General features: G+C 37.2%; 1 protein-coding gene across 2 annotated transcripts; it reads right to left on the minus strand.

The window, feature by feature from the left end:
- Positions 1-3,226: 3,226 nt before the first annotated feature.
- On the minus strand, positions 3,227-16,389 carry O-fut2 (O-fucosyltransferase 2). Of its 2 annotated transcripts, none has more exons than XM_045767042.2 (10): positions 16,152-16,389; positions 15,169-15,578; positions 14,149-14,260; positions 13,798-13,933; positions 11,807-11,927; positions 11,094-11,225; positions 10,419-10,611; positions 8,850-9,030; positions 5,834-5,963; positions 3,227-4,970 (listed from the first exon to the last, which is right to left on the minus strand). In XM_045767042.2, exons 2-10 carry the CDS (start codon positions 15,285-15,287, stop codon positions 4,820-4,822), a joined length of 1,275 nt encoding a protein of 424 aa, XP_045622998.2. In that variant the 5' UTR covers positions 15,288-15,578; positions 16,152-16,389; the 3' UTR covers positions 3,227-4,819. The 2 variants fall into 2 exon arrangements, with proteins under 2 accessions (XP_045622998.2, XP_045622997.2); XM_045767041.2 differs by having other exon boundaries at positions 16,157-16,379.
- Between the last annotated feature and the right edge of the window lie 1,681 nt (positions 16,390-18,070).

An 18,070-nucleotide genomic window follows, 5' to 3' on the forward strand; every position in this document is an offset into this window, starting at 1 on the left:
TTGGGTTCTTTACAATCACTATGAAGATATTGATTTTTTATATTTTATGAAATAATAAATAAATTTGATCACCTCTTCCAGGCGATCAACAAAGACTTGTCTGGATAAGATGCTATCCACCAGTGTTTGTGATGTCACTCACTTGAATTACTGAAGAGGTTACCTATAGCCTGGTTGGTAGGACTATTGTCTGACCAATCGGGCCATATTTTCCACGATCCTTGAGTGGGCATCCATGGCCTAATTGGTGCCACAAGTCTCGTACTTTTGAGGGCAGAGTTCTGATCTCTAATGATCCAAGCAAAACACTTGCCTGGATGTTTGGAGTCTATCCACAACTTTATGGTGCTACAGTCTTCCTGGTGTGGTGCTTTCTTTTGATAATTACTTACTGGACATTTGTATTTGTGGCATTTTTCTTCCTGGTGAAGTAGTTTGTGGTTCATCCAGTTCCCCTTTCTCTTTGCTGGTTGTCCTCCATTTTTGTGCCAGTGGTCAGTCCTTTCTGTTCTGGCTCTGTGGAGCACTTATTACATACCCAATACTATTGCCTCCCTCCATTTGGACTTGGTGGAGCCTCTTTTACTTGCCTTTTTAGGTAGATGTTTACTGTCTTCCTTTACTAAAGTCGTCTTGGGCCTGTTTTCTTGTTCAGTTGGTTTCCTTTCCTCTGGAGTCCTTGGAATGAGGATTTTTTCCTATTATCTAAACTTGGGTGTGATTTCTTTCCCTCAGCTGAAAATTATTTCGCTGGTTTCTGGTACTGTAGTTGCATTTGCAAATGCTATACTCTTTCCTGCGGGAATGGATTTTGTTACATCCTGGAGCTTGGGCTCCCCCCCCCCATCCTCCTTTGTCCCTTTTGATCAAGAACAAGTATGCTTTTTGTCTGGGGGTTTTTGGTGACAAATAGTTGATTTGTCTGGTTGGTGCATCATACCCTTTTGCCATTGTGTGGTGTTTATTACATGTTAATGTTTTCTGAGCTGTGGCTCTTTTTCAATCCCATTTACAAAGTCCCTTATTCCAAGGCTAGGCAATATTGGGTGGTTTTGTTCAGCAAGCCTGATTTGTATCTGAATACAAATATGCAAGTATACTACTATTACTGCCATCTTTTCTAATGTATCTATAAGTAATATTTGGATTTCTGTTGGTTGCTAGTTACCTGTTAAATGTTTCCCGTCCCTGCTGGGACTCTTGGGGCTTTTGGTATCTTTTCCAGTCAAGGTTCAAGCCCAGGGTTTTGGGCCTTATCACTGAATGGTTATTCTGCCTCTGTTATTCTATTAATTTTTCTTTTAGCCCAAAGACAGTTTACACTGAAGCATCATTTAGAACATGCACCAGGGAGGCCAGCCCAGAAACTGAGAATCAGATGGAATAAAATGCCATTTTATTACATTTCTGGGTCGCCTCAGTAGCTCCACAAATCCACCTTAGTTCTTGCATATGGGGGGAATTGGATGCATTATATAAGTGTGGAAGCAGGTTGGCTGAACCCCTGGGTGACTTTAGCTGCCACCTGGTGGTGTACTTAGGTACTAGAACATGGGTTGTTGACATATGCAAATTACAGCTTCCCTTGTCTCCATTTTCTCTCTAACTATGAAAGTTTTGCTTCCCCATGCTCCCTCACCTTTGAGCAAACCAGATTTCGGTCCTGATGTCCAGTAGTTTTGCACAAGTTTAGAGTCCTGGTAATTTTGTTGCTGCACTTGATACCAAGGTCAATCACTAGGAAGCTACTGAGGCCTCCCAGAAGAGTGTTTAAATTACATTCAATGATTGAATATCTAAATTGAAACCAACTCGTGCTCTATGTAAGCCCACTTGGTTAATTGTTGTGCAAAAAATGTTTGCAGGAAGTTTACCTCTGTAGTGAGTTGATCTTGGATTCCTGCATGTGTTCCCCTGCACCAAAAAGAGGCAACACGATGTTATATGGTGCTTGTATCTGGTGGTTCAAGATTGTTGCAGGAGCCTGGCATATCTAAAATGTCAAAAGATTCTAGCAATATTAGCTAAGGGGAGCTAGTGAACTAGGTGCTTTATTTTTCTCCAGTCTAATTTTTTTTTAATTTGAAATAAGCAGAGCACTGAAGTAATAAAATGCTGCTGCCTAGGCTCTGCCTTGGCAGTTCCTCTCTGCTTTCACACTGGCTGAAAGAGGTCAAACTAGCTATGATAGGCACCCTTGAGACACTCCACCAAGGACAAGAGCCCTTGCAAAAAAAAAAAAAAAAAAAAAAAAAAAAAAACACTTGGCCCCCCCCTCCCAAGGGCAGGAATAATCTAGGAATAGATCAACCCCAGCCCAGTAAAAAACAATACAAGAGGATCACTACATCCCATAAAGAAATGTTTTAATGAGTGCAAATCTAACAAAACTGACACTAGCTCATTAAACACGGTATGAAAACTTAGATAATTTCCTTCACTTCAACACTAGTAAGTGACAATAGATGCCATTTTGCCACTGAAAACTGTCTGCCAGCACTTCTTATCATTGCTAGGAGAGCAGTATTAGTACTCAAAACTACCGGATCCAATTCTAACGAAGTCCCAGCTTCCCTGCAGAAATAACAGCAAGTTTCATCTAACGTGCTGAAGATAAGCAGAACTGGAAGCCTGCATAACAGGTAAATTTTTTATTAATATTTTATCATGGATAATCATTTGCATAAAGTACATGAGAATTGAATGACAGTCCCAGTGGTCAGCCCTAGAACCTACTCTCTCATGCCTACCTCATCCAGTATATGCACGAGTTTATATTTCATAGCCATGTGTCGTCTCGTACTTTTGTATCTGTGAAAGCAGATGAATATTTGTTTGATCCTTTCCTGATGCTAACATACATTCTTGAGGTTATCTTGAGATGATTTCGGGGCTTTTTTTTTTTAGTGTCCCCACGGCCCGGTCCTCGACCAGGCCTCCACCCCCAGGAAGCAGCCAGTGACAGCTGACTAACACCCAGGTACCTATTTTATTGCTAGGTAACAGGGATACATTTGATAATTTCAGACACCAATTCACCTGAATCAGTGTTCAGACCAAATATTGCACATTTGATCTTGGTAGGTGATTTTGACAATCTATATTGATAAATCAGGTATTATGGAATATAGCATAGTACTAACTAGAAGCTTAAAGCCTGAAGAAGAAAAATAAGTTAAATTTTGGGGTTGACAAGGACAAAAGCCAACATGTTACTAAAATACAATTGCTTAAAGATAACTTTATAACAAATTAAAACAAAAAATCAAGAAAATTAGTTGGGGAAATTTGTATTTGATAGGATAGTTTGAAACCCTTTTACAATGACCAATGGAGTAAACTCTTGGCTTCAGTTAGACTTTACAGTACAGTACTGTGATTTGGCTTCTCCACTGAGTTACATATTTAATTACATATGTTGTACTTATGGTAGGGCAGTGTTAAGAATAATGTAACTAAAATTTACTTCATAGGCATTATATTAGTGGCTCCTATCAAAAACAAATAATTTCTATATACAGTAATACCAACATATATATATACAGTAAATGATACTAACCAACTCTGGGGATGAACTTGGAAACAGAGAAAGGTCGTGGACTTCTTGATTGCAGCACTGTAATAAAATACAGCTCCTCAAGTGCTATTAGTATTAAATACTAGAGCCAGTATTTCTATTTAATACTATAATAACAACAGGTTTGGTTAAAGCAAACATTACATAACATAAAACCCTATACAGTAGTTTATGCCAAGTTTTATGGTTTCCAATGGACCTTGAGGCATCCACAAAGCCTTCATGTAAATTTTTCAGAATATATGTATCTTAACACTTATTTGATTACAAAATTTATTTTATTATACTTGTGCACAACAATTATACCACAGGTATAATAAAAATATATAAACCAAAGTGAAGGTATTATTAAAAAACTAATCTTTTCTTAAAAGGATACTCGAGAAATGTATTTGAAATTTTTTATATCTTATTCAATATGTTATCTTAAGAATGTAATGTATACACAGGTTAACACAATCTCATGCAATTAACACTAGGAGATAGCTTGATATGCTTTAATACATAATTCAACCTGAATACTGAGTATAATTGGCATGGCATAGACCAGTAAGTGAATGGGTCACTGTGAAGACAGCCTCGACTCCTGGCTAGAAACACCTTGATGGACCCAACAGGATTCCATTGACTGACAATGGTATACCAAATACTAAACTGACAAACATGCCATTCACAAGCACACATTATGTATTTCATATCAATTACTGTATGTAATAACCGCTTCTGGCAAGGGCTACCACAAAACGGATAACTTTTATGAACCATGAATTAGTATTGTAAATGCATACAGTACAGAACTACTATTAATTATCATAACAAATTAAAGTTCTCACTTCATACCTAAACTTTTCGTCAAGGTAAAATGACAACAGATACCCAATGCAGTACGGGCATCATTCAGGCAAAATAAACGAGCATGTGGAGCAATAGTGTGTGTTAGTGTTACCTACCTGAAAATGCCAGCTGCCTAAAGCAAGTTCTCTGATTTGTGGCATTGTCTCATATTAATATTCAAAAATAAATGCCTGGTATATCTTTGTTGAACCCTTTCTCAAACCTAAATAACACCATTAGTAAAACTATTACATATCTTCATTTTTCAGACACAAAAAAAAACTTTAATGGTAAGAATAATGTACAGTACTGATGAAAACTTTAAATTTTCTTCTAGTTTAGTTTTCTTCTAAACTTCAAGTTTAGAAGAAAAACTAACTACTTCAAATATATCACGAAACTAGCATTTTAATAAGTTATTCTCCATTTTGCTGGTTGCTCACAACTTTTCTTCTTCCCACAGAGTCGGTTGAAAGTTGTTCTCTCTTGAAAGCCCAGAATCTCTCGCTCTTCTTGGATACGAAAGGAGAATGTGGATTCATATGACCCAGTGAAGTACCTGGTGAGGACAAGATCAATAATGGAAAGAGCAGAGGTCTGAAATTGAAATGACATTCAAAATACAGAAAAACTGGTTGATGGAAACAAACAATATTGCTTATTTCCTTTCACCAAAGAGAATATAAAAACTTTCACTAAGACAGCTTGCACATCAGGAGGACCAAATGACTGCAATGAGAAATAATACAATTTCTTGGCATATATTAAGCAAAGGCCATGCACAGTGACTATCCTTTATCAAACTATGGTGGATACTTCAAGACTAACACTACTGCAACTTTCACCCCTACCTGTAGAATCTTGGACAGTTGGATCAATGTAATTCTATGAACCACTACCAAATGGAGAGTACCTGATGGCAGTCAATAATGACAGTGATGAATTCAATTTCTGAATACTTACACATTCTGCAATGACCATCACCTCTAGACTCTGAGATCTTTTTAAGTTTGGTATGCAGCAGTACCTGAAGTTATCAGGGCCAACAATGAACCCATCGTTCAATGAACAAGACTCCATTAACTTCACTGAACACATTGCATTCAAACACCTTGTGATGCCATGTATCCACAAACAAATGCAGAAGGCATACTAGCCCATACGAGGCAGCTTCTATGTCTATCCACCCAAACTCGTTCATATATAGCTCGATAAAAGCCTAACGTGTATGAATACACTCTGGCTGCCTGTCCCCTGATACAGTGAATTATTATGGCCCAAAATGCTGTGCATATTAGTGGCTTTAAGCATAGTACATACTAGCTCTATCTAGAAAGCCAACATTCTGTTTGTAACTCATTTTGAATGAATGTACTTTTACCTGAATAAACATTATTATTAATTATACATTCCTAAACTAACCTGGCATGAGAAGAGATGATCTGATCCACTACTGCAACACCACCATCACCCCACTTGTGAAAGAAGTCAGGGCTGGGTTCGTAGCGCACGACCTTATAACCAGGAAGGAACGATTCAAGTTCCTGAAATTCTGTTGAAGAATTATGAGTGTAAAGATTGCAGCCCTTTCATAACCAACTTATAATCTTAACACACCCTGTCTCATACTTACTTGTTATCTCTCTTATGGTAAATACAGTACCATCTTTGGCAGAACATAGGATGCATGTTTCTGGTCCACCATCAACTATATATATATTATAGTACATTATATTATGTACATTATATAGTACATATATATTATAGTATAGTACCTCGGAATACGAGTGTCCCTGTATACGAGTTTTTCGGAATATGAGCAGGATTGGCTTGAAAAATTTGCCTCGGAACACGAGTTTGTTGATACATGTACAGGCCGACTAGCGCGTGGTGGCACGGCGATCATGCTTCAGTTTACCAGTGTCTCGGGCCCAGTGACTATCCCTCCTGAATTCTTCACAGGGATTTACATTTTTTTGTCGTTTTTTTGGCCATTTGAGAATAAAAGTTTGTTATTATATATCTCGCCATGGATCTCAAGAAAGCCATTGGTAAGGTTCAACCCAAGAAAATAGCTGTGAGTAGAGGCAGTAGAGGATGTCCCTTCTTGATTAAGAAAATATGTGAAGTATGGGAAGAACTCCAAAGTTTTGTTGAAAAAACTCACCAAGATAAAGCTGTAGCAGGCCGTTGCATTGACCTTTTAAATGACAATGTGATGTCTTACTACAAACAAGTCTTAAAATGTAGGGAAAAACAAGTGTCTTTAGACAGATTCTTAGTAAGACAAGCAAGTCCTAGTGGTATGCAGGCAAAACGTGCCAGAGAGTGCACACCAGTGAAGTCCTCACTGCCTGATGTTATAATGGAAGGGGACTCCCCTTCCAAACAGTAACACCTCTTCTTCTCCCCCCTCCTCACCATCTTCCATACACCAACAGCAAGGTAAGTAATAACTTGAACATAGTTTTGTAGGTTTATTTAGATGAATTAGGTATAAAAATTTAGTTTGATGTGGGGTTTTTGGGGTAGTCAGGAACGGATTAATTCATTTCCCATTATTTCTTATGGGGAAATTAGCTTCGGAATACAAGTTTTCGGAATACGAGCTGTCTCCAGGAACGGATTAAACTCTTAAACCGAGGTACCACTGTATTTACATGCACAAAATCATGTTTTCCCCTAAAAAATCACTTTCAATAAATGTATGATGAAACATACTAAATTTTTTTCCCCCCCAAAAAATATCCTTATACGGTAAATAAGGTGTGTCTTTTATGCTGGCAAATAAGGTACAGTATATATTTGTGTCTACATGTGAAACTCGTAAAGTTGTAAAAATACAATTCATAGTAAAAGAACAATTCAGGGGTAATATTATGAGAAAATGTAGGGGCCTTCAAGGAGAACCTGAATTTCATCTTGGCATCCCATCCTAACTGCAAGTTTGCTCTTTTTAAAACATTCAAAATTGAGTTATGGAAGATATAAAAATTGCACATTGAACCCCTTCCCTCTACACAAGGAGTAGCAGTCCTAAAAATCTAGCACTTATATGGGGAAGGGAGAAAAGTTAAGTTCCAGATACTGTAAATCCAAAACTGCACTTTTACCACTTTTCTCTCAATAAAGCAGTTATCATGTGATTCCATGGATCAAGGTCTACGCTGAAGTGCACCATGCTTGGGAGGTATCGTGATGAAAGGATATAATTTTGAAATTATACATTCACTCTGAGGTTTCCACAAACTACCAGGAAACTTGTCCGTCACCTTGCTTGGCTCTGATCTCTTACATTTAACTGGTGGGCTACACAGTAAGACATCCATCTAGTGATGGTCAAGAAGCATGGACATCTCATTGTATATTTCACAGGTCAGCAGATGAAAGTCATCACTTTGCTAACAAGGCAAAGCATAAGAGGCAGCACCTTATTTTCTACAGTATCAGAAAACTCTGGCATTTTAGCCACATGCACCAGCGAGAGTTTTAAACCATGTCCCTTAACGCTTACCCACTGGAACAAAATAGAGGAATAAAACATTTGCGACACCACCACTTTTTAACCAAACAAGGGTATGCAGAGAGCTGACATTAGACACCACAGCTACATAGATTATGACCTTCAACCAAGAGCCAAGCTGGTACATAGTCACTCAACTCAATACAACCTGCACCCCACAGGCAACCAGTGTTAAAGCATACCAGTGTGTCTTAACAAGAAAACAAGAAATTGACCACTAACTGGTAAATGCTCACACAAATAAGCTCTGAGTAGCCACCTGGCATGAACAAAGACAGTGACGGGACACTCAAAAGACTGACAACCCTTACCAGTGTTTACACACAACTGTGTACTTAGCTATGCCACTGCTTAAGGTAACAATGTCACATTTTGCTGTAAAATGACTGAGCTTTACAACCTATCACAAGCACAGTTAAGATCCATACGAAGTTGACAGGGTTTGGCAACACCTGCCTTGCAGTGTTGTCATCACCTAATAGGACTGAGGGCACTAGGCATGTGTATTTTAATTGGTAATTAACACAGTACAAGCTGGTAACTGGGATCAACTTGAACTGATGGTAACTGGGACCTTGTTACTCTGGGCTAGAGAACAGATCCTTCTGAATATGTTATCCTGGCTAGGTGGCTTTTCCCCAGTAGCTCCCTGCACCTCAGTATGGTCCTGAAAAGGCACCTCGTGCTATATATATATATATATGTCCCTGAAGATTTGGTGCTGTAGGTGTCCTGAGAATGCCATGATCCTGAAAAGGTGCAGAGGATCACACCCAACTATGTGCAAACATTAAATATTTAATAATCAATTTGTTTTCACCCTCTTTTGTCTACACAAGTAAATCTACTGTATATGTAGAGTATTACTGTACTGTACTGTACATATATAAGTACATACAGTGAATATAGATGTACCTTCTAGTGAAGCATCAGTTGCAATAAAAACAGTAGTGAGATTTTCTTTTTTCAGCAATTCTTTAATTTGCTGGGCAGCCTTCTTTAAGCTCGGCACTTCATCACCTCTTGCATGTATAAAATCTCTTCTCCGAAGATGAGCAGCAATGTAAGGGCCACCAACAGCTACACCTCGTTTTGGCTGCAGTACAAACAATAATTATAACCAGATATAGGTAATATGAACATCTTTACTAACTATACAATTGAGTCAGAAATAATACCTGAACAGTATATGGGTTATTCTTATTAATTATTATGCTTTCATTCCTAATATTTACCAGTGCTATCTAACTTTATTCATAGGAAGGAAAGTTTACAATAAGCCTTACAACATGTAATTATGCAAAGAAATCTCTTAGCCAGAATGACTATAGCACTGTCCATTTTATAGAATATTCAAGAGATCCATTGTTCCATGTGCTCGTTTATTTACCCTGAATGATGCCTGTATTGTATTGGGTATCTGTTGTCATTTTACCCTGACGAAAAGTTTAGCTATGAAGTGCTATGAAGTGAGAAACTGTAATTTGTTATGTTAGTATTGTAAATGTATACAGTACAGTACTACTATTAATTCATCGCTCATGAAAGTTATCCGTTTTGTGGTAGCCCTTGCCAGAAGCGGTTATTACATACAGTAATTGATATGAAATACATAATATGTGCTTGTGAATGGCATGTTTATCAGTTTAGTATTTGGTGTGCCATTGTCAGTCAATGGAATCCTGTTGGGTCCATCAAGGTGTTTCTAGCCAGGAGTCGAGGCTGTGTCTGCACAGTGACCCATTCACTTACTGGTCTATGCCATGCCAATTATACTCAGTATTCAAATTGAATTATGTATTAAAACATATCAAGCTATCTCCTAGTGTTAATTGCATGAGATTGTGTTAAGAATGCATGTACACAGCTTAAGATAACATATTGAATAAGATAAATTGTTTCAAATAAGTTTCTCAAGAGATTCTACTGTAGATATAATTGACAAAATGATCATTGTCAAAGGAGTCAGATTCTCCAAGGAACATGTGGTCAATAAGAGCAGTGGTAAAGCAAAATGTCCAATTATCTTGATAATCAGAAACTTATACTAGGAGAAGAGTGAATATGCAGAACAAGGTAGTTCTGAAATCTAACAATAAAGTACCTATGAGTTAATCTTGTTTTCTTGATATGTAGCCTAACCACATACATTTCTTCACTTCAAATTAACTCATTGCCACTTGTACGCAAGCTGTACATCTTAAAACAACTTCATATGCAGAGTGAAATTAAATAGAATTTTAATAACATTAAGAGCCTTTCATCCTGCTTCTGTGAATGAACTCTACCTTCAACTTAATGCATGTGAAAGTGAGCATGATCTTTAACATACTTTGAGCATTTTATTATTTACTTGATACAAACTCAATTCATTCTGCAAGACTTATACTTCCAGTAATTATAAACCATCAAAAATTATTTTTACTGAGTAAGAAGAAGTAAGATATGCAACAAGATCTAAAATTTCAGAATTGTCAAACTTACTTGTGTATCTCGCCAGTCCTCTTTCACTACAGTTTTATCTTGTACATCTTCCGAGTTCAAGTATTTTCTTCTAAAACTTGCAGCTTCTTCTCGTAGGTGGTGGGCAAAGCGCATACTTCTCCTAGCATTCCAGTACCACTTGCCTCCATATTCATCGTGCAAGATGGTTTCAGCTCGAACAATGAACACAGATCTGTCAAGTAGACTAATAAGGTAATAATATATAGCACATTCTCAGTGTGACATTATGTAAAATATCAGCCATATAAACCTAGCCAACTAACATGGGCTATAAACCTTAGGCACAAATACACCTAGCCTATTTCAAACATTCCTATAGATCTAACATTGTCAAGCCTGGTACATCAATGTCCCTTTATTGTACTTAAATAATTCAACTTGAGAACAGGTTGTAATACAGACAAATATTCAATAACATTCATCAAATTATTTTACTTGTTATACCACAAATGTAGAATACAATAATGTAGCTTCTCAGTTGTCTTTCCTCAATTTGCAATTAGTTATTCACACATTTATTCTAACTTCACACATGATTAACTCTTCAATTATAGCTCCAATTTGGTTTCTTGAAATGTGTATTTTCAATAAATAAGACAATTATCGTTGCCATAGCTTTATACTTTCGATAAAACAAAATTAAGTTTACATTACCTCCTCTTTAAATCTTGTGTAACAAGAGGCACTAAAGTTGATGCTTGTCCTTGGATAGAGAGGCATGTAAAGTTTTCTGTCTGAATTTTTGTACCCCATACTTGCCCAACCCATGAGCCATCATCACCTCCTCTGTAAAAATGACAATAATGTATTAAACAGATGGTCAGGTAGAAATCCAGTACACGTACAGTGTAACCTCAATTGAATGGATTTGCAATACATTAGCTTGAAACACTATGCATGTTAGTGGCGTTGCAAGAATGTAAGAACACCAATGTACCTTGTATATAAATTAGGACCAAAAAGAATAAGCTACTGGATAAACCTTGGTTTTAAGAAACATGGCATCCCTAAGACCAATGCATTGCAACACACTGCCCCAACTGTGTAAGTATACCCACATTTTTTTTTTACTTGAATACAGAACAGTATTTGCATGCCTTTAACTGTATATATATTTATAGAAAACAGAACTGAAATGTTCCTGTATGAGCATGTTTCTCAGATACTCCAACAGATAGTTCCAAAATGATCAATCAAGGACTAATACCACCCATTAGGTTCTTGTTTCTTTTTCCTTCCCACCATGACTGGGATCTTTGCAAGTTGTCCTGTTGTATATCTAGGAAAAGGCCTAAGGTAAATGGTATCTCCCCACATATTATGGGACATTGTGAGTCTGTGACACACAGGATGATGGTCATACATACCGGTACTCAAAGTTGTGCTTGTCAATGCATTTTCTTTTATCATATTTTTCTTCCCATTTGCCTTCCCATCCTTCAGCGTAATGCTGTAGCACATACACTGACCCCACTCTCGGTCCTTCATCTATTTAGGTATAAAAATAGAATTTCAGATATTAATGTCTTGAGTACAATACAAGTCTCAGAATGGTATAATTAAGCATCATTGGTATAAAAATAATATAATGTGCATTAAGCATCATTGGTATAAAAATAATATAATGTGCATATATTTAAACCTCTCTTCAAGTGCTGTATATCCTTTAAATACTATTTTTTAAATATATAATAATAATTTTAGTTATTAGTATAGTACATATACTGTATAGTAATTTTAATTTGTAAAAGATACTCACATTGTTACTATTTAGTACTGTACTTTGATTATACATCAATTTCTCACTAATTCAAACCTCACAAGCCTGAACCACCAGGTCTAATTGCCAAAATCCAGGTAAAGTTACATAATCATTAAATTCAAACCGAATCTGGGATACATAGATTAGTAGCCAACTTACATATCTATATTTACTAGTACACAAAAGCAAAAAAAAAAAATCACAAATTCCCAAATGTTAATAAGAGACTATTGTTCCTGACTAGCAAAGTGAAGACCGAAGGCAAAGTCCCCAGCCTGTGCCGAACAATTCAGTATAAAATTTGAAGGAAGACATTGTAGGTCTTCAAGGAACCAACGCTGAAAGAATATAAAAAGGATCCCTCAGGAGGACAACCAAGGCCAGAAGGCCTATAAGTGGCAATCCTTGGCCTGGTAGCAAGCACATGAACAATGGAAAAATTTATTTAATTAACAAATGAGGCTCTTGATGTTACAAAGCAAGAAGCAAACTTCCCAAAAACTAATTGATGATGGAATGCTAGCCAAGAGTCTGTCTTTGGGAGGTGGAGGGAGACAGCCATGGTATCCAATGGCCATCTACATACACATATAGAGTACAAACAGGGTGTCTGTAATCTGTATGTATAGGCAGGCTGTGTTGAGTGGGAGTTCAGTCTGTAATGTAATGCTTCAAGGTCATTAAAGTGTTAATAATTTGCTCGTTGGTCACAGACATAGCCTACTGATAACTTAGAAGAGTCAGACACATGAAAGCAAGTAGATACACACAGTCTGGATTATGCTAAAGGCAGTTACATTATTACAAAACAGATTAGACAATAATGACAAACAATTGTATGGATTTCTGCATGAGCATTATTGTGAAATTCAGTACTCAACAAGCACCAAGCCACGCTGTAAGAAAACTCTGACAGCTGATTCTGCTCAACAATCGGCAGAAGGTAAGAGAAGCTCAAACAAAGCTGAAGCAGATAGCAGTCAGATACACAAAAGCCAAGCAACATGCATTGAAGCAAATATTGAAGAATGTGACCTCTGTGCAAGGACAGTAAAAATCACCAGAAACTACAAGGGAGAGCACTTCATCTAAAATCTGGTGTCTGGCGAGCTGGCCACTGAATGGCGTGGATACCATTCATTAAGTGAGGGTTGTGGGCTATGGTCGGTGTTCACATTTGGTGGTATTTGGGGTAGTTTTGATCTTTTCTAAAGTATGTTGACCAGACCACACACTAGAAGTTGAAGGGACGATGACGTTTCGGTCCATCCTGGACCATGCTCAAGTCGATTGTACTTCACGCCACGATACTTCAGCCACGTTATTGTGACTCATCGCCTGCATCTTTTCTAAAGTTTGGTTTTCCAAGTTGAGAGTGAGGAAAGTGGGTTGAAGTGTATGGGATACTGTATTTCTTTTGTACTAAAGTGTGTCAATTGGTCGGGGTGGACACTCGAGGGGTCAGTAGAAAGCCCACAAAAAAAAATAATTGTGCTACATTTTTATGGAGCAAGACAGACTGGATGATAGACTTACACACAAATAAGGATTTAGGTTTTGTTAATAAGCATAACTAATCATCCCCTTCCATTTTACCTTTCAAGTAATCAGAAAACTCTGCAACTGGTATCCATTTGCTCAGGCTCTCAATATCAAAGAAATTTTTCCAAGGCACATACACTCCACGCTGCACACGTTGCCAATGATACAAGTTCCCCCATGGTGGAAGTATCTGAAGAAGAATGCCATACAGGCCTTAAAAACAAATATAATAAGATGAGCAATTTTGGAAAATGTCCACACTAACCTAGGTGCATGATAGAATTATATACCTACGTGTAGATTAAGACATTTATAAACATCCATACTACATACATATCAGATATGTTTCATTTCATTATAACAAAATTACCCTATAATTAAAATACAGTATATTACGTTACATACCAAAACCCAGTTATCTGCATCATTCAGCTTTCGAACCAAATTTGCAATACGAATATACACATCCCGGCGAAGATTAAATCCTTCTCCAGGATTGACATCATATAAAAGATACCTGGAAATGTAATTATCAAGGATATAAACCCACAGTATGTAAAATATACATTATCAAATTGTTAAAATATTTATTATCAATGTTAGATAACTGTAAAATGTTGATTGAGCTACAGTACCAGTAACTACTGCACTGTAGAAATGCATTTCTGATGAATCTTTGGATATGAAACTTTATGCTATACAATCACTTTAAGATTATTTTGATATAGTAGTTATGTTTGGCTTCTAAATGTAAGAATTTATATATTTTTTCATGTAATAAAAAAATCAATATATATATATATATATATATACAGTACTGTATTCAGATATTCACTATGTATAAATTTGAATTTATTTAATTTAGGATTATAAAAATGTCACTCATTCCCATGAGAACATAAACTAATAAAAAAGTGTCATTTTATTGGTGATATTTCACAGAATTGCTGTGGTGTCCCTGTTCTTTAATATGTATCGAAAGTCGGACACTACACTGGGTCAGACATCATCACCTAACCCACTAAGTGTAGCTGAGAGTTCCTGTGATCTGGCCAAAATGAGAATAAATGCAATCATTAATGACACCATTGAAAATGGCAAAGCAAACATTTCTCATTTACAGAGAGAAAGAGAAATAGGAGAAATCAAAAGATTTTGAAAATGCAATAAGTACAGTACTGTAAATATCAAAAGGAAGTGCAATAAGGTGACCTAATACCATTTAACTTAATAGTATGCATTAGTTCTAAAATATATAAAAGAAGAAAGAGTACAGTAGGTGGAAAGCAAGCATTTTGTGCTCAGATCACCATAATTTTAATATACTGTACAAGTCCAAGTTTTGAATAGATCTGGAACCAAACTTTTCTAATATATATAGGAGAGGATTGTTTTATTATATGACAGATGATTCTAAAGTCTTACCTTTTGCTCTTCTGTTCACCTTTGTCACATGTGTCCTGCATGCATATCACAGTTTGATTGATAAAAAACACTAGGATCAAGAGTAGTGCTTTATTAGTTTTTCCCATATTGACAATCATGCTAGCTCCATGAATAGATTTCGTTGGGCCAGCTAGTGGTCTAATACCCTGAAGGGTTAATGAGTTAGACAGCAAATTATTTATTCAGTCTGGATAGCTGTCAATAGTCTTATGTCAAGAAGGTCGACATCGACATTGCAATGCTTGAAGAACTTCATAAAACGTGTCTAACATTATAGTACACAGGAGAGTCAATACTTTATCAAAGCATTTCACATGGTGAGGGTTCTTCCAGAGACCAGGAATAAGATGAGGCAGCTACTCTGTAGTAGGTCCAATGTACAATTGTGCCTGGGGAAAAAAAATATACTTTAGACAATCCAAAGATCTTTTCAAATTAATATATTAATTTATTTGTTCATAAAATATTTGACATATCTCTCTAGACTGGTTATTCAGTATACTGATCATATTTGTAGATTAAGAGTCTTAAGAGAAATTTTGTAAAGTTGCTACTCTATGCTTAAGTGTTTGACCAAATAATCAGCATGAAGCATTCCTAAAGTTTTCTCCTGATGACAGCATGAGAATCTTCTTCCCTATGGTAAATACATGTGCCTGAAGATTTGTCTCTACCTGGCAACGGTTGGAAATTAAGTGTTTGTAAGTTGGTAGTGATGATTTAGTGGCTATGATAGTTCAGCAAAGATATACTGACTTCTGGCTACTTTTGATTAAGGAAGTGGCAGATCCCACTCCCCACAAGATGTTAAAGTGGAAAATCTTAGATAGGCATCTAATGAACTCAGACGATATCAGGCATCCTCCTAACAAATAATAATTTATTTAGGAAAAGTACATACATAGTTGCAGGGTTACAGTACAAACATTCTGTTTGATTTAAAGATTAGAGGTAGTACATACAATACCTAAAGCCACTAGTACGCAGAGCGTTTCGGGCAAATGACCCAAGGCAATAGGGGCTCTTGAAGAAATATGCTTGAGGACAGTATCGTGACCCAACTAACAAGAGTCGTAACACGTTTCCCGATGACCTCACAACGAAGCAAGAGCTAGACATCTATATCACATCGAATCAGTGTCGAGGATTAACTAGGAGATTCCAACACGGCGAGAGAAAAATATAAGTTTGGATGTTGTTGACATCTGATGGACGCTTCTCTTAACACTGTGATGTTTACGTTTTCTGTGGTTGGTAGTTGGGGGTGACTGTTAACTTATATTATGGTTCAATTGTATTTTAATATTTTGTTACATTCGAGACATTTACCGAGTGCTTTGACTACTTGTTGTTTTCCATGAATGTGGGAGGTCTTCTCTTTATAGGTTATTGTTTGAACATGGTTCTGAAGCTATGGTCTCTGAAACACTGGAGGAGATATAATGTTCGAATCTTTTTGAAACTTACCATTGAAAGCATTGCTCATTCATGTTGTTTATTTATATCTGTGTGCTGTAGTTTAAAATATTCCAGCCGTATTCTGGCCATTTTTATATCTCTCTCTCTGTCTCTTTTATTGTGTCTGCTGTATTTTAAAGTTATTCTGCAAGTTTTCTTTATAGGAGGCTTTTGATTTTTTTTTTTTACATTTTGCTGTGCTTTAAGTAATGATGTATTTCAAATATTTTGTAAAATATTTTTTTTTTATTCTGAGCTATATTTACGATTCGTTTGTGTTTAACGTGTGTTGTGAAGTGCAAACTGTTTTGCTAATTCGTCAACAATGCCATTGTGGATTAGGCGGACTCCAGCTTCAACCTTAGTGACGAGTGGACGTCTGAACACCGCTGCCTGGGGACCGCTGGAACACGTGACGCCATTTTACCAATTGGAAAGTGAAGGAACGACGACGTTTCGACTTGAGAATGGTCCAGGACGGACCGAAACGTCGTCGTCCTTTCACGTTCTAGTGTGTGGTTTGGTCAACATTTTTCAGCCACGTTATTGTGTCTCCTCGCCTGCTTACCAATTGGCTCTTGATACTGCCATCAAGCATTCCTGTTCAATGGTCCAGATTGTTACGACGCCTGGCGCAGTTATCGACTGGGGTCACAAGGAAGTCGATATATGTTTATGTTTTCTGGGTGGTTCTTTGGGAAAAGACAATGTTTGGCGCCGGCTTGGCAGAGATCGAGGTGCCACGAGACGACGTAGGCTCTTGTTGTGTCCTCAGGGCGTGGTGAGCGGCTGGCTCCTGCTTTGCCAGAGGGAACTGGAAGATGTTTTTGTGTATTTGCCAATTTGGGTAAGAGTTTAGGTGACCGTGGTTTTGCCTCGACTTTGGCTACCTACTGTTCTCTGTGTGGGATGGGGACCAGAGCTCGGCTTCCTGAGGGACTCTCGAGGCTCCTCAAACCTCTGCCTTACTTTGCCGCAAGGCGCGTTCGAATCCACCGACAGGCGACATTAATATATCTGCAAAGCTTTGCGTTTTATCCTTCAAGGGAACACCGCCGTCATGGACCGGAAATCAACAACAACAATATCATTGTGGATTATATGCCACAGTATGATAACACCCATTGTAAGGATATAGTTTTATGTATGGATATGTTATATGTATGGATATGTTATATGTATGGATATGTTATATGTATGGATATGCTATATTCTTTTTAACTATGTCGGTGGAGGAGCTGCAGGCAGAGGTGGACTAGCTCTTTGCAGGTTTTGGATGAGTATGTGGGCCTGCATTGTGGGCTTGGATTGCACGTTTGATATTGCTGCAGATTTAACGTCTATTCCCCAACTAGTTTCACTGCATAGTTCTTAATGCTTGGACTCGAAGTACAATTATATGCCACATAATTGTGGTGGATGG

This window comes from Procambarus clarkii, chromosome 89 (assembly GCF_040958095.1).
Source record: "Procambarus clarkii isolate CNS0578487 chromosome 89, FALCON_Pclarkii_2.0, whole genome shotgun sequence".
NCBI lineage: Eukaryota > Metazoa > Arthropoda > Malacostraca > Decapoda > Cambaridae > Procambarus > Procambarus clarkii.